The 24,878-nt window shown below is 40.8% G+C and overlaps 3 protein-coding genes across 11 annotated transcripts in view; 2 read left to right on the top strand and 1 right to left on the bottom strand.

Moving 5' to 3' along the window:
- Nucleotides 1-1,182, top strand: part of ptprk (protein tyrosine phosphatase receptor type K) — a 201,479-nt gene extending 200,297 nt beyond the window's left edge. For all 9 annotated transcript variants that reach the window (XM_082147819.1, XM_082147818.1, XM_082147821.1 and 6 more), the window contains one exon: nt 189-1,182. In XM_082147819.1, the coding sequence (XP_082003945.1) occupies nt 189-242 (54 nt within the window). In that variant the 3' untranslated portion in view covers nt 243-1,182. The remainder of the gene's footprint in view (nt 1-188) is intronic.
- A 723-nt stretch (nt 1,183-1,905) lies between these two features.
- On the top strand, nt 1,906-17,851 carry themis (thymocyte selection associated). Its single transcript, XM_082147908.1, has 6 exons — nt 1,906-2,299; nt 3,525-3,662; nt 5,901-6,362; nt 7,844-8,913; nt 13,045-13,165; nt 16,515-17,851. The coding sequence occupies exons 1-6, from the start codon at nt 1,921-1,923 to the stop codon at nt 16,688-16,690; spliced, it is 2,346 nt and encodes a 781-aa protein (XP_082004034.1). The 5' UTR covers nt 1,906-1,920; the 3' UTR covers nt 16,691-17,851.
- A 2-nt stretch (nt 17,852-17,853) lies between these two features.
- LOC309482534 (protein leg1a-like) lies at nt 17,854-23,970 on the bottom strand. The gene is made up of 6 exons (XM_082147995.1): nt 23,628-23,970; nt 21,599-21,691; nt 21,305-21,489; nt 20,658-20,779; nt 20,275-20,513; nt 17,854-18,124 (listed from the first exon to the last, which is right to left on the bottom strand). Exons 1-6 carry the CDS (start codon nt 23,920-23,922, stop codon nt 17,973-17,975), a joined length of 1,086 nt encoding a protein of 361 aa, XP_082004121.1. The 5' UTR covers nt 23,923-23,970; the 3' UTR covers nt 17,854-17,972.
- Nucleotides 23,971-24,878: the final 908 nt, after the last annotated feature.

Here is a 24,878-nt window from a genome sequence, read left to right as displayed (position 1 = left end):
ATATTTTGAATTATTTATTGTATTCTCATTTATTTACAAATTGATGTTTTCATGTAAATTGGCCAGCAAGTTGATAAATAAAGAGTAAATGGCATTGAGCGCTGTTGTGGTTTGAAACACACACCACATCCTCTGTAAAGAGCCCGTGTTTGTGTCAGCGCTCATCGGTGTGTGTGTCGTCTTCACAGGAGCAGTACCGCTTCTGCTACGACCTGGCCCTGGAGTACATCGAGACGTCCTAATGCAGACTCGAGCTTCTCTTACGAGCGCCGTGTAAATGTCTGTGCATCCGTGTTGACTTTCATGGGATTCAAGTGCCGGCCGCCCGGTCCAGTTCATGTTTGGTTTTGTTCTTTTTTTTACAGCCATTTGAAACACTAAGGCCGAGCTGTTGCATGCGTGTGTCTGTCACTGTTCCTGTTAATAACATGTGTAGCTGTACTCGTGTAGATGGACATTGTGTTGAAAGGGAAAGCGTGTAACTTTGACCGGAGAACACTGCACTCCGCTCTAATGGCTGGCTTATTACGTTTCTTCTTTTCCTTTTTGGTAGCAGATGATGAGCATAAGCCAAAGACTTGTGTAAATATGTCTATAGGGATGAAGCACATTGTTTGTATTTATTGTTTACTTGCATTTTTGAAAGCTCAAAACAATCATTATCATTCCCTGTTTAGCCTAAATTTCCACTGCAAACACTCTTTGTATGAGACAGATTTAAGTAGTGTTATTTTTTGTTGTATTTGAAAAATGTATTTTCCTTTTTTATTTGCAATCTTTTACGTGTTATAGTGATTTGTTTTACGTAACGGTTGTGATTTTGTTGGTTTTTCTGAGGAGATCTCCGAGAGGAGGAAAGAGAAGAGCTCTATTTTTTCTGATGTTTTCACATTTGTATTGTGCTGGAAATGGAGAAGAAAAAAACGCAAACAATGAAGTGTATCATTCAAAAATATATACAGTATTAGACTCTAGTGTATTTAGGATCAAAGCCAATTTAAGAAGAAAGCTGCAGCCAGTATTGATGCTGATCAGACATTTTATAGAAAACAAAACAACAACAACAAAATTCATCATGTGAAATAAGTTATGTATTTTTTGTCTGTAGTTGTTGGCTTTATGGCTGTAATACAATGTCAAAAAGTACAAATACTTTGAATAAAAAAAGGATATGTGAAAGAATGTGTTTCGTCTGATTTTAAATGAGTACGGCTGGAATTAATGTGGAGAATTTCTCTGTTTTGAAGATGCCACAGTATTGCTAATAATAAATGTTCATTTTAACAGTAATAGTGTAAAACTGCGACAGTAAAAGCTGGTAATTGGTCTAGAGTAAGTTCTATTGCTCCTGTATATACAGGGAAAACTGTAATAGATCTCATTTTACAGTGAAACATTGTTAAATAAACCGAACAAATCATATTATAAATTTACAATGACAAATCGTAAACTTCCCTGTGACATTTCACATTTGATCTTATTTGATCATCTTGCATCTTATTTGTTTGTGCATTGGTGTGTTATGTTGCATTATGTTAGTGTTATGTGGTGTGTGTTATGATGATGGTTCAGTGTTTCATCTTCAGTATTTCCGTCAGGTGTTTTTCTCTTCAGTATCAGTGTTAATATGGTGGCTGTAAGTATATGTTAATAAAATTACAGGATGGCCTAGCTAACATTTTTGTAAATTACAGCTTTAAAATGTAAAATCTACATGTTGTTCTGTAAATGTTTACTTCTTTAGTTTTTTACAGATTTTTTCTGGCAACCACAGCTGCCAGATTTTCTTCTAACTACAAGATTGTTTTTTTGTTTTTTTAATGATTTATATTGCCGTGACATGAACGCTTGTTTCGGGGATTTGGATCCCTGTTTGTTTCAGCTTAGCTTTGGCCCTGGTGTCATGAAGTCAGGCAGAGGATGTGGGAGCTGTGTATGTCAGAGTACTTTTGCAGAATCCCCGGTGCAGCTCTGCTTAACAATGCGTTGAGTTGTGGTGTTCGAGCTGAAGGTGGCTTCCTGTCCTCCTCCTCCTCCTCCTCCTCTGAGCTCGATGCCTCGCTGTCTCGTTCTCCTTCTCGCTCTGCTCTTCTGAGCTCAGGGTCATCTGGAGGGTCGAAGGGCATCAGGTTCTCCTCCACCGTCCAGCTTTATGGACAAGCCTTCGCTCTCAGCTCTAGAAGCGTCTCCTCACACACACAGCAGAAGATGGCTACGACACTGCATGAATTCACACAGTTTGTGGATCCTAAAACTTTCCCTCGAGTGCTTCAGATCCAGTCAGGAATATACTATCAAGGTAAGCTAAATCCTTCTCAGAATTCATCTGTCCCTCGCTGTCAGACAATAGCTGTATTATGAGTTTTGAACGTCGTAATATCTAGAATATCCGTCTCACGTATTGGCCTAGGTGAGGGTTTGCCGTAGAGAAACAAACTGTGGAAATGTTGAAAAATATGTTTTTAATAATTGACAAATTTTATACATTTTATAAAAGACAATGTAATCCTGTTACGTAATTTGGTTTTGAAGACGAGGGGTGTAACAACATAACGTGTCACAATATATCGCAATACAAAAATGCAACTTTGTGTATAACGTTAGTTCATCCAAAATAAATAAACAAATTTACTGTGTGAGAAAAAATAATAATCAAGTTTACTGAGTTTTAATATCAGTACTACATTAAACTGCTATATATAATATTGAATATAATGTATAATAAGGCAATGGGGGAATATGTGTGGGTCCTGATAAGGCCAAATGTCTGATGTTACCAGTAAAAAGTGTCCTACACTATTTTAAATATATCTAGTCAGTGAAAGAGTGCAAACATATTCATCTAAAATAATTCAGTATTTTCAGCTTCAGAATCACGATACTGTTATTCTGGCGTCTCTATTGTCCTGTGTTTTGGGTTTCAGCACCTTAAGTCCAAACCTGTTCAGTGCACACAATGTAGTATCAAATTTATAATTAATTTTAATCGACAGTAAATTTTTTGTTATCCTTTTATCATATGTCTTGGAGTATCGCAATAATATGGTATCGTGAGTTCATTATCGTGATATATATAAAAACGTGACACGAGGGTATCCTTACACCTTACATCTCTCTATATATAAATTCTTTTTTAAATCAACCATATGATTTTGCAACAAAATAAAACTTGTTTTTAAATGATTTAGAGTTAATTGTAACAAGCAAGATGACTGAATGCCTGAATTTATCAGTTGAAGAAACAAAGAAAAGTTTATTTTCAAACCACATGATATCATGAGCGGAAACCAACCTGTGTCTGATCTTTTTCTAGCTCTCTTCGGTGTGTAATATGCCTGATGCTCGTGATGTCATTAACTGCATACACTACATCATTTCAGCATTTTTAACTGCTCAAAATGTCACTTCACTCCAGTACTCTGATTTGTGCAGCAATAGTTTTACAGCAACACAAGCTGAGTGGACTGGAATACTGAGAGCTTTGAAATGTTTAATGTGTGTGTGAAAACTCTGGTGTTTTTCAGGCTGCGTGTATGAGATGTTTGGGAGAGAGTGCTGTCTTTCCACAGGAGATCTGCTGAAAATCATCGACATCACCATCACCAGATTCACAGCACAGAGCTCCAGCAACACTCAGATCGACATACCGGTGGAGTATCCAGGTACCAGACACGCCAGAGCCAGGCCTTACAAACTAAAGTCATTTCTTTCTCTTATATACAGATATTTTAAAATCTATTCCAATTTTTATTTTATTTTCATGCCAAATTTTTCTGTTTGGAAAGTAACTTGCTAAAACAAGTTGTATCTTGGATTTGTAAGTGATCTAGTTATTGTTGGTTGAAATGCGGTAGAAGGAAACTAAACTCGCTCAGTCCACTTGAGCAGCAGCTTCCATTCAGTTGCAGTTTTGCTCAGTAATTATCATATTATACCCTCAAAAGTCTATATAAATCTTTAATTTATCCCATGTCATCAGTTTGTTTCTGAATTAACAATACTCTCAGCCCCATACTCCAGTTATGCTCCATTTCATTCTTTCCCTTTTTAATTAAAATGCTTAAAATGAATTTTAAAATTTCAAAAATAGTTTATTCAAAAACACCAAAAAACTCCACAAGCATAAATCAAATGCATAAAACATAGACTAAAACAATGTAGAGTAAGTGTGCGTATGCTAGTACTTTCACAGTTGTGTCAGATGTCGGCTCTCCATTTCGTTCAGTCTTTGTGTCTCAGATAGATGTAAGCGGAGGAAGTCGTGTTGCAAATCTCCTCGTCTGCTCAGCCAGGATTATTGTTTTTTGGTGAACGTTTTGAGTCAATTTTTTTTTTACATCAAACTAAATAAGAGAACCTGGCAAAATTTGTATTTCTCTACCTATTTTTATTTGTATTAATACACCGTGGCTCATGACATCTGCAGTCGCCTCACGCAGCTCGTGCTCCTGTATGATAGAGGTTTGAACCCTGTAGATCATCTCTGGGCGGTTAAACTTTACTTCATGTTTCAACCATCCCGACTGTTGAGTGACACGGGACTCGGCTGTTCTTACTGGACTGAGAAGATCATTCCACCAGCGAAGAACAGTGAAAGTGAAGTGATTTTGTGTCTCTTGTTGATGTACGGTGGAGTGTCGATCTCTCAGGCTTCTGGAGAGGGTGTAGATCTGGCTTTAGAAGTGAGAGGAAGTCTGAGGAAACAAACATCAGTGTCTTGAACCTGGTGTGAGCAGCGACGAGTGAAGCGGGAACACACGCTGTCTTAAAGGCCAAACACACTGCTGCCTTATTGGTTATTTGCAGAGGTTTGATCCTACTGTTATAAAATGCAAATGTGGTCAGTGAAGGTCAGCTGCGCTTCACACACAACCCTGAGGCTGTCCAGGAGAGCGCTATACATGACGATCCTAGCCGAATGGAGAAGTGATGTTGCAGTGCTGGGCTGGATTGGAGGATGATGACCTCTGTCTTCACTTGACTGAGTTAGAGATGATGGACATGTAACTACTAAGATGTGAAAAAGTGTTTTTCTTTTCCATTGGGCATGTCTTATTTTGCCTAGGGCACAAAGTCCCTTTTAAGGCAAGTCATTTGACTCGGCGGCCATGTTTGAAACGCCAGCTGTTTCAGTCAGATCTCTCTGAATGGGGAAACATCAAATTCTCCAAAGCTGCTCAAGCACTTCATTTTCATATTTGAAATCACACCCTGCACTTTTTTTGCACTTTTGCACTGTATTTGTGTTCTCTGGACAATAAAATCTTATGAGCTTTTTGGCCAATTTTCGTGTGCAGATCTTTTTTCAGTTTTTTTTTTAATCTAAGCACCGCTTAGTTAATTCATCCATCTGTTTGGGACTAGTGTTTGGCGCTACGCCTTTCCATCCCCTTTTATCATATTTGAAATCACCAATGAAATCTGACAACTCTCTCATAAAATGTGTTTCTAATTGCTTAAATCATGACAAAGTGAATTTTTCAGGCTGGACCAACAGCAGTGACACAATGGCATTACCAATTTGCGATTGGCTCTTTAATTTAGAAGGCGGGACTTATTACGCCATATTGCGCATTGCACTTTCTCCCATTGATTGTAATTCAAGTGCGCCATCTTTGTATATCTAAAGTCTTTGCTTTCAAGTAAGCCAGGACTGTGAACAATAGGGAAGGTGAAAGCCTTAAAGTCCACTTGAGAATTCACAATGGTGAGAAGCTTATCAAGTAAGCCAGGACTGTGATTGAGCGACCCACCAAACAATAGGTGTATGATGATACCCCTGCTAATGACTCACTAAACAACTTACCAGTTTGTACACTTATTATAATCCACATTCTCTATGTTGTCACCAATTTTTCTCTTATAACGGCTCAATTTTGGCATTGTGCTGTGTGTGACAGGTTTGTTCAAACTGGTGTCTGACAGTCAGCCGTACCGAAGCATTCAGGAGATAGCCGTCTCACTGAAGATCAGCTCTCATCGGCTGGGCCAGCCCGTGTTCCTCAGCTGTCAGGACATCGAGCTGCCTCAGGGCTTCATCAGAGAGAGAGACAGCTTCAGGATCACCGGCATCTCCCACGAGCTCGGCGCTGGACACGTGCAGTGTGAGCTTCTGCTCAGAGAGCCCAAGTTCTGCTTCAGCCTGAGCTTCTCCCAGCAGGGACACTTCATAGAGTGTGAGGACGACCAGTTTTACACCCTGAAAGAGGTTGCGGAGTGGAAGATCTCCAAAGGCAGGAAGAGGACCGTAACCGAGGTCAAAGCTCCGGCCAAGAAGGACTTCTTTTTCTCCAGTTTGTTGGAGAATGTGTCTGGAGAGCTGATCCTGACTCCAGTGTATGAACTGAAGGCCGTTACGAGTCGTGAGTATGACACTAGTTTCATTTCTATTCTAGCGGTATGCACAAACTTTATTAATAACAAAATTATAGCGACACTGCAGCAAATCTCTTGTTTTCCTGTAAAAATATCTAAACCAAAAGAACCAAAGATATACTTACTTCTGTTCACAGAGAAATCTAACAAAATTGAATGAGCTTTATGCTTAAAATGAAAAATACTATTTGCCAAAGGCATGAGAATTTTTTTTTTTTTTTTTTTTTTAATTCATTTTTTACTATAAATCTTAGATTTCTCTGAAAATAAGTCAAGTCAAGTCAAGTTTATTTGTATAGCGCTTTTCACAATACAGATTGTATCAAAGCAGCTTCACAGTATTAAATTAAAATAATACAACAAAGTTTGTTTCAAGAGGAATTTATTGATTGATAAAATTAAATTAAATATCCCCAAAATATCCCCAACTGAGCAAGCCAAAGGCAACAGTGGCAAGGAGATAATATAAGAGATAATATTTTACTTTTCAAGTAAATGTATATTGTTTAAAGGGCATTTAGGGTGTGTTCACTCTTGGCATGTTTGGTTTGATTAAAATGAACCTTGCTGCGATTGCTCTGTTAGTGCGGTTGTGTGAACGCTGCCATCTGAACCCTGGTGCGCATCAAACGAGCCGAGTCTCGAAATATGAACACAACACGGACCGAAGACATGTAAACCAACCAGACAGGACGTGGAGTCACAAGATGCGACCCTAAAAAAAAACTCAAATTCTTCTCAGCATGGGAGCAGTGTTTCCCATCACAGTTCAGGACAGGCATCTGAAATGTGTGTGTGTGTGACGGAGGGATTCTTGCTGCTGTTTTGACTCCTTTACACATTTTCTATGCTCTTCATGAGTTTCAGCTTATAAAAATACCATCATATCTTTGCACATACAATGAGCGCATTTAGCCCAGCATGTTTTGGATGTTATGCAAGTTCCGTTGCATGTTGCAAGTTGCAAGCTGGTTTGTTTTCGGATGTTTTGTGCATCTGTATGTTTGGTCTTAAACCTGACAGTCTGAATGTTAAGTGAACCAGGACTAAAACATCTTTTTCTGTTTTGGTGAGGACCAAACTACTGTACAGGTGTGAACACACCCTTAGATTAATAGGGTCAGTTTTAGGGTTGTTTTTGCTGTCTGATCATGGAAGATGAATTTAAAAGACTTGCTGGGAAAATCATTAGGCTTTATTAATGAAACACGAGTGGAAAGAGTTTCTTTGTAAAAATGTTTATAAAGCCATCTGTACATAAATCATCATCATTCAATTCAATTAACGGATGAAAGCTTTTAGGCAGTTTATTTAGACAAAAATTCCATTCTGCTCGTGTGTGTTCATGTGTGTGTGTGTGAGTGAGTAAGTGTGTGTGTGTGTGTGTGTGTGTGTGTGTGTGTGTGTGTGTGTGTGTGGGTGTCTTCTGTTCCACATTCCTTTAAACTTGGACTCTTTCTTCCCACAGTCAGCGAGAAATTTCTGCTCATCCCGTCAAACTTGGACGTGGAGGTAGTGGATGTCACAGAAGAGTTTGATTGTGACTCCTTTGTGCAGCCTCTGTCTCTTCCGGATGTTTTGAAGAGGCCTCCAGAGTTTTTTCCTGTGGTGGCCAAGTTGTCAAGTGAAAGCCATTTCAAGCTTTCACCAGAGCTCGAACTCCTTTTCCATTCCAAACAGGTGATCGTTCATCATGCTTTTTATACCAAACGAATCCTGGCCTCGGAAATGTGCCGTGAATCAACAAGACACTTTCTTATCCCGGAGTCCTATAACGGTCGCTTCAAGCGCCGGCCCCGGCAGTTCCCCACCGCCTACGATCTGGAACGGGCACGCAGCGAGACCGAACAGATACGTGTGGTCGCCACCAGAGATTTCGAGTCGGTGTACAGCGGGCTTGCTTCTGTTCATGCTGGAGACGAGTTCATAGTGACAAAAGGCAAGAGCTGTGCGGTTTCACGCAATGGGATCGAGAAGACAGCTGATAATTTTGAATGTCTGAAAGTCACAGAGAAAAGCCACGGGACAGAGGTGAAGGAGCCTGTGTGCCTCCCCATGTGTTTGGAGGGGGGATTCATGGAGCTGGTTCGGGACAAGCGTCAATACACCATTGCGGAAATATGCCGATGGTTCCCGCTGCCCTTCAATGTCAAAGTGTCTGTGCGTGACCTCTCTTTGAAGGTGGACGTTCTGGCTGGACTGCCTGGTCTGCACATTGAGGAGGAGATCTCGGACCCTTGCCTCCTCGTGTCAAACCTTGATCTCTCAGAGTTCAGGGAGGTGCCAGTAAATCGTACAGACTTGATCCTTAACGTTAAACAGCGCTGGGATGGCGAGAGTCCAACATGTAGTGGACTGTCAGCCATAGAGGAGATCTCAGAGGACTGTTACTACACACTCAGGAGGTACGCTGTCGCTACTGTTACACCCCCTCCACGGCCTCCGAAAAAACCCAAACATCCTCCACCGCGACCCCCCAAGATGCTCACATCCAGATCCGAGAGCGCAAACAGTGAAAACTCCAGCTGCTCTCCCAAGGTAAACTATGTCTTTTATTGCATTCGGTGTTACGGACTTCATGTTCAAATTGCAGCCTTAAGATGCTTGTCACATTTACCTTTCCCAGACAGCAACACAGTGTCGGCCCACATCTGGTACATGTCGATTCCACTTATACCAGACGTGGGCTGGATCTGGGCCGACACTGTGTTGCTGTCTGGGTTGCTGGGAATCGGCATGATGATGAATTTCATCCCTATGTGATATCCGATTCCCTATGCAATTTTCATGTGAGATTCAAGTTCGGTGAAATATGGCACCTAAGTTCACTGCGGTAACCAATAGCATTGGTTTGGCACTGAGCACTGAGTGTGGGAAAATACTTTTTTTATCAATTTATCAACAAAGCAAAACTGAAGATCCACAAGGAACGAGGATAATTTTAAAATGTTAGCTGGTAGAATAGCTTTGGATGTTTATTTCGCTGTCCTTATAATTTTACGGCTTTCTACAACATACTAGAGTCGAGGTACAGAGGGTTTCATCAGTCTGCGAGGGAACAAACTTGTGTTTATGATGAACTAGTCACTGGATTTGAAAGTAGTTCTTGGATTTGCCGGAATCTGTGGCTTCACATGTTTGAAAGAATATTCAGAGTTTTGTTTAAAGCCCTTAGAAGCAACCCAGACAGCAACATAGTGTCGGCCCACATCTGGTACACAGGGAATACACGTACCAGATGTATGCCAGATCTGGGCCCGTGGGCCGACACTATGTTGCTGTCTGGGAAGTACCCAAACGAGATATATGGGTGGCATATATTTCTTACGCTGATCATCAAAAGTCAGGCTACATGAGACTCAATTGAAGCAAAGTGCAGTAGTTTCATTATTCGTAGATCTCTCGTAAGTAAAAAATGCAGAAGCATTAACATACTTTGAAGAAAATACATGTCAAATTTACCCATGTAATGGGTAATGAGTTACACTGCAAAAATTACTTTTTAAATTGTATGTAGAATACTACTTCTGTATTTTGTCACTACACCGGCAGATATTTTATCATTTGAAAAAATCTGCCAATGCACAATACATGGATATTGGATGATGGATTATATCTTAATAAAGTCCATCCTAAGTATCACTATCATCGCATTAATTGCTCAAGAGACACCCAAAATTCTGATGGTTCTCAGCTTTGTGTGTTAAAAGTAAAACTAAAGCCAAAGCAAAACTAAACACAATGGCTTAAAATGAAAACAAAACAATTATACAGTATATGATGTTCATTTATGAAGGGATTCTTATGACCAAAAAACGAAACAAAACAAAAAACAGGTTTTTGAAACATAAGATGTCACACATTGAAAGAGGCCTTTATTTGCCATTATTACACGCATAGTAAACTATATCCAGATAATTACTTGGGAGAAAAAAATATTTCTCGATTCTTAAAGGTACAATATGTAAGATTTTTGTAATAAAAAGACATCTAACATCTTGCATGCACTTTATTAGACAGGTGAGCAAATGTACATAAAACTCATCAATGTTATATAGCTCAACATGATGAAATGTTAGAATATGATCAGTATGTTATTCTAATGTTGATCTAGCTCACTGCTAGTCTCATACAGACAAACTAACACATAGAATAACATTATAACTTTCAACACACTCAAATGCAGTTTAGTGTGATAGTGTAGTAGAGCAAGTGAAACAGCGCTGCGTTACCTCATAAGTTTCATTCGTCAAATAAACTGACCAGTGTGAGTATTATTCAGCACTTGCGGGTTAAGTTAGTCCGGTAGAATGAAATGTCCTAATTCTTTTATATCCGCGGGACTCTGAAGTCCTGCATCATACCAGTCACATTAAAAACATCAATGTATTCACCCATCCATAAACATTATTAGATCCATCAGCAGCATGACGACAAGTTCCATATTTCCTCTTACCCCGGATTTCCACCAACTGCGGAACGGCTGCGTGTCGGCTCCGCTGCGTGTCGGCTCCGTGCTCCGCCATCCTTCAATACTCACCAGGTCCGGATTTGATGCGGAACGGCTGCGGCCATGACTGACAGCTGAAGTCACGAGATCTCACAAGTTCACGTATGATCGTGCAATATAATTGATGAATTGCTGCGGAGCTCTCCGGCATCCAACAAAAATAGAAGCTCTGCGTATCTGCTCCGGAGGGCTGCGGATCGCTGGAGTCGGAACGCAGCCGTTCCGCAGTCAGTGAAAATACACACATTGACTTTAATGGAAACCTATTGACTCCGCCGCCGTTCTGCAGTTGGTGGAAATTAGGGGTTATGCGTCATCAACCTACGTCTTTGTTATTGTAAGAGGTTAGCGACCCCTAGCAGCGATTTTTTTTTTTTTTTTTTTTACATATTGTAGCTTTAATGCATTGTCTTTTTACATGATCCACCAGGAGGCGCTGTAGCCTACACTCCTACGGGTGTTTTCCGGACCGTTTTATAAGAGATATTTTCTACCATTTTATTACTGCACACCTCACTGGTGAAAGGGCTTCTCTGATTCATCAGCGAGTTATTTTCTTGCAACCATTCAGGTTATTTATTGTTCTTTAAATAAAATAATGAAATTGCACATCTGCGAGTATATTCAGCTTGTTTATATATTGTTTGTTATATTGTTTATATATATATATATATGTCTATAGAGGTCTCTCAAAAAATGTATTATTATTTTTCACATTTTGTTTCTCGTTACACTTTCAGATTTTCATCCTCACACATTGTTAGTGGAGGAGACCAAAAAAAAGGATAGAAAGACGTATAAAAGAAAGACTTTGTTATAAACTGAATAAAACTGAGTGTTGCATTTTAAGCCTGACCTATAATGATACATGTATAATAGGGAACAACAGGGCTAAAGGCGCCTTTGATTTTATATTCCTCTAAACCACTAGATGTGAAAAATCTTGCCGTAGCATTTTCCAAAACACCTGCTTTTCAAGATGCATGTGGACATTTGTTTGATTCTTGATGCGATCGCGGATTCTGCGCTTATTTGATCTAATATTTGATGTCTTTTAAAATGTTGTAGATTTATGTAGCAAATGAGAATTTGTATTCAAATTATTGAATATATTTAAGACAAATTGATGTCTTAATGATTTTCAGTTTTGTAAAAGGTAATTAAAGCAACAGTTTTTCAATAACAGAAGAGTATGTAAAGTACATTTGGGGTAAAAGGCACAATAATTAACATGATAATAAACAGCTGCTGACTTTTCCATCTGTTATCATGACATGATTAGATTCAGATGGGAAATATCATATATTAAGTTGGGTGTGCATCTTAGAGATAATCACAGTATTTATAATGTCTATATCTAAAAATATGATATTATTATATGATATATCATTTATTGTTACTACTCTAAATCTATATTAAATTATTATGGGATCTCCTTCAATGCGTTCAATCTTTTAATTTTTTTAATAAATTTGTTTCTATCATTATTTAATATATTTCCATATTACCATTTTAATTACAGTATATTTATTAAACAAAAATGAATTATTTTATGTATAAAATAAACAGAAAATAGTACAAACTTTGCTAAAGTGATTGTTTTGAACAAGAATTAACTTAGACATTATTAAAAACACATTATTTTAGCTGAAGTATTAGTATCAGTACTGTGAGTCTTTTAAACGACCTCCTCGCCACCTCATACATTTATAAGATTTTTAAACAAAATAAACCACTATTATGATTTATTTTCACATAGAATCTGTTGCTCCATCAATGTTCAATACAAACATGTATATTTCTTCCTGCAATCATACACTATAAGAGCAGTGAAAAGCATGTTTATCTTAAGGTGTGTCTTTAGCCCTGTTGTACCCAAGTATATTAATGCATTTACATATTTTATATACTGCTGTGATTGTTAAAGAATTGTTAAATATTCACGCTGCTCTGGTACATTTTCAAAACTCTAAGTACAAAGCTCATTGATTCAAAATCTGCGTTTTGATGATCTGTTTGTCAATGATTTGTACTAGGGGTGTTGAAAAACTGATTGTGAAAATAATGGCAAAGCAATCAAAAATACGCTAATACAACTTTTATATTCACTTATTATTTACATCATGTAATTTCCTATTGTTCTGTCATCCCTGTAACAGACTCTTTGTGTTGAACCTTTTAAACAAGATGACTTCATGCAATGCAGTGACTCAAAAAATGGAAATGACAAAAAGATTCCCTCTAGTCCAGTCACATTGCCAAAACCTGCCCTGCAGAAAGGTAGGAACATTCAGCAACTTTCTCTTTAGTGTTTATCAGCATATGTTAAATGTGAAGTGTGTAATGTCTGCGCCACCAACTGGAACTGCAGGTTCCCTTTCGTGGTCACTACGAGTTACGTTGTGACGACGAATGTGATTTCGCTTAGAAAGCCTCTCACCTTCGAGAATTCAAAACAAGCCAATGGCAAGAAAATGCCATGGGTCTGCGGAATTTGCATAGCGTAACTCCGCCCCACCTCGTGGGTATATAAGGAAGTACGCTGGCAACATGCAGTAATGTTTTCGCTTCGGAGCCAAGAGCATTCTTCACTCCACAAGTCATTCTGAGATCTTCTCTCTTCACTCTTCGAGACGAGCTACTCTCCAGGTGTTGGTGTGACAGCGATCTCCAGTGAGTTCACATTGCCTGCTGATCTGTGCGGTGATCTGCCAGTCGTGTGTTCTCCCTGGTTGCTTCAACACTCTGCAGAGTTTTCCCCTCTCACAAAAGAGTTTACACATGGCAAGTCATTTTTAAAGATGTCTCGCCCGTGCACTTCCTAGTTGCAGTCGGACTGTTTCTCAGTTTGATGGGCACAATCGCTGCCTTGCGTGTTTGGGCTTAGATCACGCTAAGGTAGGCTTTGTGGATGACTCATGTTCTCATTGCGGGAACATGACCATCGCGACACTGCTGTCGAGACTCAATGACCTCACTAGAGCGAGAGTCCCCTCATCCACACCCCGATCTACCCCCTCCTCGAGAGGTGGTACTTTGGCTGATGGCCAGGGTGACCTGAGGGTGACGGTGTGGAACAAAGAGCAGACGATTCTTCCTCGGCCCACACCCCCCTCTTGTGTGTCGCAACCCGCGAGCGTCCCGATTGAAACCCTTCGGGCGTGCCAGCCTTGTCCGATTCAGATCCCGAGTTGACGGCCATGCTTTCCCGGGAAGCCGCGAGCATGGACGATTGGTTTTTGGTTGCTGTGAGCGCTGACTCCCGGAGGTCAACTGGTTGATCCTAGCTCACTCTCGAGACCAGGTTTGCGAACACAGGGACCTAGTGCTCTGGGACCTAGCCCGCCTAGACCTTCGGGTCAACTGGGAAAAGAGCAAACTCTACCCTGTGCAGAGGATCTCTTTTCTCGGTATGGAAATCGACTCGGTCGCCATGTGCACCCAGTTTACGAGCGAGCACGCGCAGTGCAAGAGTGCGGTTATTTCAGAGGCTCCTGGGGCATATGGCATCCGCAGCCGCAGCTACGCTGCTCTGGTTGCTTCATATGAGACCGCTTCAGCTCTGGTCGAGTCCCGAGGTGGGCATGGCAACTAGGCACGCTCCGAGTACTAGTTACTCCGACCTGCCGTCGGACCTTCACCCTGTGGATGAACCTCAGCTTTCTACGGGCCGGAGTGCCCTTAGAACAAGTTTCCAGGCATGTTGTTGTATCAACCGATGCCTCCACCATGGGCTGGGGCGCCATGTGCAATGGACATGCTGCCGCGGGCTCCTGGACAGGACCCCAGCGTCTTTGGCATGTCAATTGCCTTGAGTTGCTGGCGGTACCCTTGGCTCTGCACCGCTTCCGTCCGTTGCTCAAGAACAAGACAATACCGCGACAGTAGTGTACATCAACTAACAAGGTGGTCTACGCTCCCACCGTATGTCGCAACTCGCCCACCACCTCCTCCTTTGGAGTCGGAAGCATCTGAGGTCGCTTCGAGCCATTTATATCCCGGGAGACCTGAATCGTGCAGCCGACGAGCTCTCACGGTTTCAGCCTCTTCCTGGAGAATGGAGACTCCATCCCCAGACGGTTCAGCTGATTTGGGAACAGTTCGGCAATGCACAGGTAGATATGTTTGCCTCCCACGACTCTTCCCATTGCAGCCTGTTTTACACCCTGACTGAGGGCACGCTTGGCACGGACGCACTGGCGCACAGCTGGCCCCGGGGCCTTCCCAATTATGCGTTTCCCCCAGTGAGCCTTCTTGCACAGACCCTGTGCAAGATCAGGGAGGGCGAGGAGTAGGTCATATTGGTTGTGTCTCATTGGCCCACCCGGACCTGGTTCTCCGAACTAGTACTCCTCGCGACAGCACCTCCCTTGCCAATTCCTCTGAGGAAAGGACCTTCTTTCTCAGAGACGGGGCACCCTTGTCCCGATCTGGTGCTCTTCTCGCCGAGAATTGAAGACATCGCTCCTGGTTGCATTGGCCTCCATCAAGAGGGTAGGGGACCTGCAGGCATTTTCGGTTGACGAAGCGCGCCTGGAATTCGTGCCGGCCTATTTTCACGTGATCCTGAGACCCCGGCCTGGATATGTGCCCAAGGTTCCCACCACTCCCTTTCGAGATAAGGTGGTGAAACTGCAAGCGCTGTCCTTGGAAGAGGTAGACCGACCCCGCCTTGGCACTGCTCTGTCCAGTACACACCCTCCATGCTTACGTAGATAGAACGCAGTGTTTCAGGACCTCAGACCAGCTCTTTGTCTGTTATGGTGGCAAGCCACATTGCCACCCCTGGGATTGAAAGATTCCACCCTGGGGGCTGGATACCCCAGTGTTCTTCCATATGCAGCCCGCTCGTGGGTCATATGTATATTCTGTAAGTCCTTCGTTCGGGCAGGCATTGTGTTGCATATTTCCACAGAGATATGCTTCCAAGTGTAACTTGGTATTCCTGTGTTACGTAGGAGTCCTTCGTCCATGCCAGTCTCACGACTGGGAGCTCAGACATACGCAGGGAACTGGAAGACAGCCGAGGTGGCGTGATTAGACTGGGAACCCCATTCGTCGTCACAATGTAACTAATAGTGACCACGAAAGGGAACATCTCGGTTACGTATGTAACCCTCATTCCCTGAGTAGGGAACAGAGACGTTACGTCTCCCTGCCACTTCTGCTGTACCGCTGGAACGCCTGAGTTCAGTCTCGGCTCCTCAGCGAGAAAACATAACTGCATGTTTCCAGCGTACTTCCTTATATGCCTACGAGCTGGGATGGAGTTACGCTATGCAAATTCCGCAGACCCATGGCATTGTCTTGCCATTGGCTCGTTTTGTATTCTCGAAGGTGAGAGGCTTTCTAAGCGAAACCCCATTCGTCATCACAACGTAACGTCTCCATTCCCTACTCAGGGACCGAGGGTTACATACGTAACCGAGACGTTTCCTGAACACTTGCTGTATCTGCTCTATCTTTTATCTACTAGTTGCTTCTTTTATAATTAGCTCTACACATTTAGGTTGGACATGAGAAGGTATTTTAACACAAAAAATGACACACTTTAACAGGTTGTGTTTTAAAGCTTGTGTGCCCTTGTGTCCTCACCCAAACTTTGTGTTGCCGTTTGATTCCCCTTCAGCTTTCGCCAAGGGCAGAAGTCTGGACGACATATCCATCGAAAACAACCAAGATGACGACAATGATGTGCATGATTATGAATATATAGATGAGGATCAGCTTGACAACATAAGAAGGGTGTACCAGGAACAGCCTATTAACATGGGCGTGAAAGGAAAACCGAGTAACACAATATGAGTATACACAATAAATATATATATATATATATATATATATATATATATATACACACGAGTGAAACACGACATGGTGCAAAACACAAGGAAAAAGCCATTTCACATGACATTAATGACATGACCCAGGCTTATTTATTTAATAATCGCTATACATTAACTATACATTTAACTATACATATGATGGAATGGAAATAATTTATTAGGTGAAGGTCAATGTTTTCAAATCCCATTGTAAAAAGGTGCACTGTGCTGACGCTGTGATTTTTGGAAATGCTTTTCTTAATGGGATTAATATCAAGCTTCGAACAGAGATGTTAAAGTGCATTAGTTCACAAGCATCTTTGTTTGGTCAAATGATGGTCTCCCTATAACAGACAGGACATTATTTAACTAATTCCTAAACAGCAAATGGTTCTGAAGTGTTTAGGTGTGGATCATGTCCTAGCTTCCTAGCAAATTCAATACCAGGTCAGACAATATAATAATGTTTGGGAAAATCACAAAGAACCATTTGGCCTGTAGATGTACGATACTGATAAAATCATACAGAAAATGATTTCTCTTTTTAAAGGTGGTTATACAAGCGACTGGATCACAACCCGTTCTCACTCCATGGTGTTTGATGCTGCCGCTTGTCCAAGAGAAACATGCTCCCAAACGCATTCAAGGGAGAGTCGTTTTAACCTGAGCTCAAATTTGTGTGCCAGTCAAATAGTGTTATTACATTACAATGACATGAGGAATTCAATTTATTGGCATTGGACAAAAATGCAGTACTGACAACAAAGCTGTAAGAAATTAAGTGTTTTTATCGTGAGGTGTATAGAGGTTTCTGGCGTGACCTCGTGTCTCTCCAGGCTGCAGCTGCACTTACTGAGAACGGGCTGTGGATCATCATGTGTACTTTATTTGCCCATTCATTCTGCATATAGACTTTTTTATTTGTATGTGTGCCAGTGGAATATTTGTTTTAGTATTATTGTTAAACTAAGGTTAAATTTATCACAGGTTTCTTGTACAGTTGTATACAGTCTTGTTATATAAAGCCACAATTTAAAGTTTTTTTTTTTTTTTTTTACAGTATTTTGTGGAGCAAGACAAATTGTTGTCATGTTTTTGTGTATTTTGTCTGGTTTCCAGTGAATAAATGAGATGGACAGGAGCAGTGTTTGATTTCTTTTTTTATTAGTTAAAGATGGCGCATGTGTCGCGGCCACAGCACACACTCCTGCAGATTAACAAACAGATCTGGTTTTACCCAGCTCTTCAATCTGTTGGAGATGTCAGCAGCTGGTGGTCATCTCGGTCAGGATTGACATCAGACCGCTAGCAGGGAACTTGGGGTCGAGGACGAGGTCATGGAGAAGGGCCTGACCTTTCTCCCGAGCCTGAGCTGAACACATAGCACTACGCCAGAGTCTCACCAGGGAACCGCCTGCCCAAAACGCAAAATAATGCAAAATAAAGATTGGATTCATGAGTTAATCACAGATGTTTTCAGTTGTATTGGTTAATATTTGCAAAATATTTGAAATTTTAAGTTAGCCTTGTAATCACTTTACTGTTGTGTAACGATTCAATTTTGCAACAAGTATGCTATACTACAAGAAACTCTTTGTGCAACATGGGATCATGAAATCATGTGAGATTGTTTCTCACCAAAAAAAATAAAAATAAATAAATACATTGCATGATCTAATCTAATTACGGTTTCGATTTTTTATTAATCCATCAATTTGATTGAGCCACAAACACGTACACAATGTCTGAGACCACAATGACCATATAGAATACAAAATTAAACATTAAAATGAACATTTAAGAGGGGATTCTAAACTATTTCTAGGTGATTAATCAAATGTAAGTGACACTGATCATGTGACTCTTTGTAGATAGTGAAGGGTGGATTCTGGAATCCACTGCTGCTTCAATGTATATCTAATGAGTGATTATCATCAAGGTATTATTAATCAATATTTTTCCTTCCAAATATCAAATGAGTTGAATGACTTCTCTAGGCTTATAAGATTTTACTTTGTTTTAGAAGTTACCTTGTATTGTTTCTAGTCTGTATGAACTATCTGAGAGGCGACTGAGGGTCTGGCTCAAATGCCAGGAATGCAGTAACAGTGCTTGCTCATTTAGCCCGGCTTCCAGAAATGAATTATGGACTTCTTTAACGTGTCAATACATCCATCTGCTTTTCTATGGTAACCTGACAACTATGGTCACAGGGGCCATTGAAGTCTATAGTTTAAGGGACCATTTCTTTGTTAAAGCCTTACTTTCCAGTTAGACTAAAGTGTCCTTTCCTTGAGAACTGTGTTATATTAAAAGTGACCTCTCCTTGAGAGAAAGAATGCATTATCTTGATGTTTTGAGACGTCTCTACTGTTTATAGTTAGAGCCTGGCCAAATCCAACCTTGAAGATGCTGTGTGTCTGTGTGTGTGTGTGTGTTAGTCTTCTTGGTTTCAGATTAAGGCACAAATGGCATTATTAGAGACTGACTTGTTTTCTTGACATGTTGGCGACTAGAAACGCAGATTTGCGACCTGGAAGGTGATGTGCCTAACTTCAGGGTCCGAGTGTCAGCTGCATAATCGATGGAGATATGCTTCAGTCTATCTGTATGTGTGTGGAAAATGACTATTTTTATATATTTTCGTAGCCAATGATAATTATTTAACCTGAAGCAAGGACGTAGCTTAGAGCTTGGTGAAGGGTATAACTGCTGTGTGTGTGTGTGTGTGTGTGTGTGTGTGTGTGTGTGTGTGTGTGTGTGTGTGTGTGTGTGTGTGTGTGTGTGTGTGTGTGTGTGTGCGTGCGTGCGTGCGTGCGTGCGTGCTTGCGTGTGTGTGTGTGTGTGTGTGTGTGTGTGTGTGTGTGTGAAGGGTATAACTGCTGTGATCTTTGTAACTGTGAGCGGCCTACGAGCTCCTGTGTGTGTGAGTATTGAAGCTGACTTCTGCTGATGAAACTGCAAACTATCTTCAGTAAAACTTTTCTTTCATTTATTATAATTCTGACTCTTGTCTTCAATTGACTGCACTCTTGACTCCGGGTCTACATTCATTATATCTGGTTCTGGGTCTTTGACTGTAAATCCTCTAACAAGAGAGTCAGATTTTCTTATTCCATTGAAACCACTGTTATTTTAGTGTTTTATTGATATTTTGAACTAGCTTATATTTTGAGTTTTCATGTTAATTTTTGTTGAATTCTTAGTCATTTAGTTTTTTGGTTTTTAGAAAAAAAAATATTTTCATTTCAGCTTTAGTTTTTATTTATTTCCAGTTAATAATTGTAGTGCTTCAACTGATATTCATGTTTTATTTCAATTAACAGAGATGTTTTTAGTAGTTTTAGTTAACAATAATAACACTGATGCTCTTTGGATCATGTTGGAGAACATGATCAGGTTTTAATTCGACCCACAAATGAAAATCCTGGTATGATTTACTCACCCTCGTGTCATTCCATGTCGATGTTTTGATAGAATAGAAAAGTATTTAAATTTCCCTAGTGGTCTCAGACGTTTGGACTCCTGCTGTACAACCTCTCTCCATCCCTCTGATACTCTTACCAAGCAGTTGATTCACACTGTCCATCCAGCTGAAAATGTAGAGTGTGTGGTTCTCCTCTGCACTGAGATCGGCGATGCTGGGCGGGCTGTCGGACTCCTGCAGAACCCGGCTTGGCAAGGGAGCCATGAACTTCTCTGACCTCTCGATGCTGGCGTGGAAATGAGCAGCTGCTACATACGCTGCCGAGCGGAGCCAGCTCAGTCCAAACCGAACCTCGGGAGAGGAGTACAGCTTCTGCCTACAGCAATGATAAAAGAAGCCTTAAAGCAGGTTTCGTTAAAACAGAAGGCCCCTGCCGAAGAGTAGCAACACATATTTGGTTTAGGGAAATGGCATGATGTCGTGTGCAGAAGTTTGAATGTGTTATGAAGCATGTATGGACCTTTCACTGCAGGCAGTGTATGCGGTCAGGAGAGACTCCTCCTCCGCTGCCCACATCAGTCCCAGAATCTGATCCTTCTTGTAGAAATCTGTGTCCTCAGATTCACTGATCTGCTGCAGAGACTACAGAGAAACACAGAGAAGAGCAGCGGTTTGTGCTTCAGCTTACAAGTCTCAACAATCTTTCGTACGAAGACCTTAACGTGGGTTTAACATTTGCTTACTTCCAGTTACTTTAAATGTTTTTTCATTTGTTGTCATAACAGTGTGGTCACAGACGTTTGGCCCCCATTACGTATAGATGCGGTGCTTCTTAAACTACTAATATCCCATGTGTGCATGCATGATAATTGCTGTCACTGCTTGACACTGTATTGTGTTTAGTTTGTGGTGTTTGTTCCGGTATCAGTCGTCATGTACAGTGTCATTGAGTTCGTCTCTTCTGCTTATATTCTCAGTATATTTTGACCCATACAATGTATTGTTGGCTATTGCCACAAATAAACCCGTGCTACTTGTGACTGGTTTTGTGATCCAGCGTCACATTTGTGGAAAAAAAATTATAAAAAAAAAAGCATATGCTGAATGCACGAATGTGAATATTTATGTGCATCCAGAGAGAAAGTGACTGGAGCTGGACAATGACACCTGGAAAAATGTTTGCCATTTGGACATGGCATCGGGGTGTTTGGTGGAGCAGTCTGTGTAGCTGGAGCAGTAATCGTGAGCCACCTCCGCTGGGACCTGGATGTGTATCTGAACCTGACCCTTCCCAACCACACCTGTCTGAACTGCTGCCAGGAATGGAAGCACAGACATATAGTAGCTCACACCTGCAGAGAGTGCAAGGGACAAGATGAGAAAAATACAGGACGGGATTTAGAAAAGGTATAGCTTTGACTTTATGTCCATCTAGTGGTGCAAATGTAGAGCTGCACTTACATGCATACCAGCTCTGAGGAGAGATGCAAACCGGTTCTGAACTTTCCAATCCACAAGTGCTGGTGCTGCCAGGGCTTGGGTCAGTCAACCGGCCTACGATGTAAAGTGAAACATTAGCGACAACCGAAAGCGTCCCTTTGTTAAATTAGTGTGCTAACATACTGTACTGAGCTGAATTTCCTGACTCGTATACATTTCCTCAGCACAAGTACATACACTATATGGACAAAAGTATTGGGACACCTGACCATTACACCAACAGGGACTTTAATGACGTCACATTCTTAATACGTAGACATTAATATGGAGTTGGTGCCCCCTTTTGCAACTATAACACCTTCCACTTCTAGGAAGGATTTCCACAAGATTTCGGAGTGTTTTTGTGAGAATTTTTGCCAGTTCGTCCAGTCGAGCATTTGTGAGTTCAGGCACTGATGTTGGATGAGAAGGCCTGGCTTGCAATCTCCATTTTAGTTCAATTCTCTTAAAGGGGTGGTTGATTATGATTGAACTTTTTTAACTTTAGTTAGTGTGTAATGTTGCTGTATGAGCATAAACAACATCTGCAAAGTTACAACGCTCAAAGTTCAAAGCAAAGGGAGATATTTAGATTATAGGAGAATATAGATTATCATGACAGAATATGCTAATCAATGATTAGAAGATAGTTAACTCCACATCAGCTACATAAATTTAAACATAAACAAAAACGATTTCGACATTTTCAGGACACAAGCTGTTGAAGCTCCGCCCCCTGTGCTGGGAGCAGCAGCTCATTTGCATTTAAAGGGACAGACACAAAAACGGATTATTTCTGCTCACCCTTAAAAAGTGACAATTTTAACATGCTATATAAAAATATCTCTGGGGTATTTTGAGCTAAAACTTCATATACATCAAAGAGTTATTTTACATCTTGTGAAAAGAGCATTATACCACCCCTTTAATAAACATATTAGCTCTGTGATTGGTTCTAGTTTCTTTCATCTCCGCTTGCTTGCTAAAACGAAGCCGTTTCTATCCGCTGGATTATTGCAAGTCCATCTACCATGGTATAGCTAAGTCTCAAATGTATTGTTTACAGGTGGTTCAAAATGCAGCTGCACACTGTCTGAAAGGATGTAAAAAATGTACGTACGTCATTCACCTTCTGAAAGATATACATTGGTTGGCCAGATAATTATAGGATTGAGTTTAAAATCCTTTTACTTGTCTATAAATCTTTACATAATCAAACGAAGTCTAAGGTCTGAAGATCAAAACTTACTACAAATTCCAAGAACTCGCTTAAAGTGTCGGTGATAGAGGTTTTTCTGTGGCTGGTCCCACTTTATGGGACAGCCTTCCAAACTACATTAGGGCTGCTTTTACTTTATCTACATTCAAATCTAGTCTTTAAACATATCTCTTTTCATTGGCTTTTAATGCATTGTAATGTCTTATTTTGTTCTTCTCTGTTTCCTTTTATCTGTTATCTTATGGTCTTTTTATTTTGTATTGTGCAGCACTTTGGTCAGCCTTGTTGCTGTCATTAAATGTGCTTAAGAAATGAACTAAACTAAACTGAACTCAAATGTGTTGTATGAGGTTGAGGTCAGGGATCCGTTATTAAATCAATTAAATCAAACAGATTAAATCAATATCTGTGTCCCAATACTTTTGTCCATATAGTTTAGGAGTGTCCGATCCTACTCCTGGAGGGCCACTATCCTGCAGAGTTTAGCTTTAACCCCAATTAAACGCCTGAACCAGCTAATCAAGCTCTTACTGGGCATACTAGAAACTTCCAGGCAGGAGTGTTGAGGCAAGTTGGAGGTAAACTCTGCAGGACAGTAGCCCTCCAGGACTGAGTTTGGACACCCCTGATATAGTGTATGTATTCATATTTACATGCATGTGTAATTTTTTAATCCTTTAATCCACACACCCACAATGTAATACTTTTTATACAGAGCAAGTGATCCCATAACCATCATATCACAGAAACCTTTCGGAATTAAACCATTTTTAAAGATGTTTTAGATCATACCTGATTTGAGTTTCCAGCCCAGCTGCATAGGAAGACTCCACAGAGGACTCTGCTTTTCTCCAGGGCCCATGGAGCTCATGTAGGGATCCGTAGAGTTGATCATCAGCTTGTACAAAGCCATCCTCTGCAAGTAGTCCCATGGGTTTATCTGGATCACCCCGTCGACTGTGGGCAACTGGGAGAGCTCGCTCGGGGCCTTCTCCCACAGAATAGGAAGTCCATTCTCAGTCACTACTGCTGCCCGGCTGAGCACAGCCAACACCACCACAGCACCCACCGCTCTGATGAGATCCATATCTAGTTGAAAATCCAGCTAGACTGCCGAAGTCCAGTGGTCAGTACAGGGGCTTAAATCTAAGAGCAAACAAAGGACTTTGGTCCCAAATGGAGACAGGAGCAAATGAGTGTGTGGGTGGGGATTGATGCAAACAAGCAGAGACATTTTGATGAACACAAACATTTTATGCTCAATTTTCTCGGTGAATACAAAGAAAAGCCAATGTGTCTCATATGTCAGGAGTCACTCACGGTTTTCAAAGAATATAATCTAAGAAGGCATTTCGAAACGAGTCTTTTTTTATTTTTATAAAGTTACTAAAACACTTATATTTCAATAATTGAAAAATCCTCTAAATATATGTCCGGCCCCTGATTTTATTCACAACCCTCAGTTTACTGAGTTTGAATTTGACACCCCTGCTGTACACTCTCAGAAAACTGGGTTATGTATGTACATTATTCGGTTATGTTTTACATATGTACACTCATTTTATCCAAAAAGACTAGCATTAAATTCAACATTTTATCAGTGCATTCCCTTTGAATCAAACCCATCCCAGACAGCAACATAGTGTGGGCCCAGATCCGGGCCACTTCTGGTACAGTACATGTGGATTCCACCAGCACCAGATGTGGGCCGGATCTGGGCCCACACTATGTTGCTGTCTGGGATGGCCCTAATATACCCTTAAGGGGTAAATACAATACAATACTATTATATAATGTAACTGTCATATCTTGTTTACAGGAAAACAAAATCTGTCTTACATAATGTATTTCTTGAGAGCAGTGAGCAACTTGTGTAATGTTTAACTTGATGCGATATGGTCATAGTGTCATCTAGCACATCTAACCAGAGTACGCATGTGACATAACGGTTTCACTGAGGACAACCAAACATTTATGGGTGCATGTTGTATTGAGAGGTTCTAAAAATAACTTTTGCAACCTTTGCTCTACAGTCTATCGTTA

This window comes from Leuciscus leuciscus, assembly GCF_965113295.1.
Source record: "Leuciscus leuciscus genome assembly, chromosome: 19".
NCBI lineage: Eukaryota > Metazoa > Chordata > Actinopteri > Cypriniformes > Leuciscidae > Leuciscus > Leuciscus leuciscus.
The sequence above is the reverse complement of the archived record's forward strand: the minus strand, read 5'-3'. Positions and strand labels throughout refer to the sequence as shown.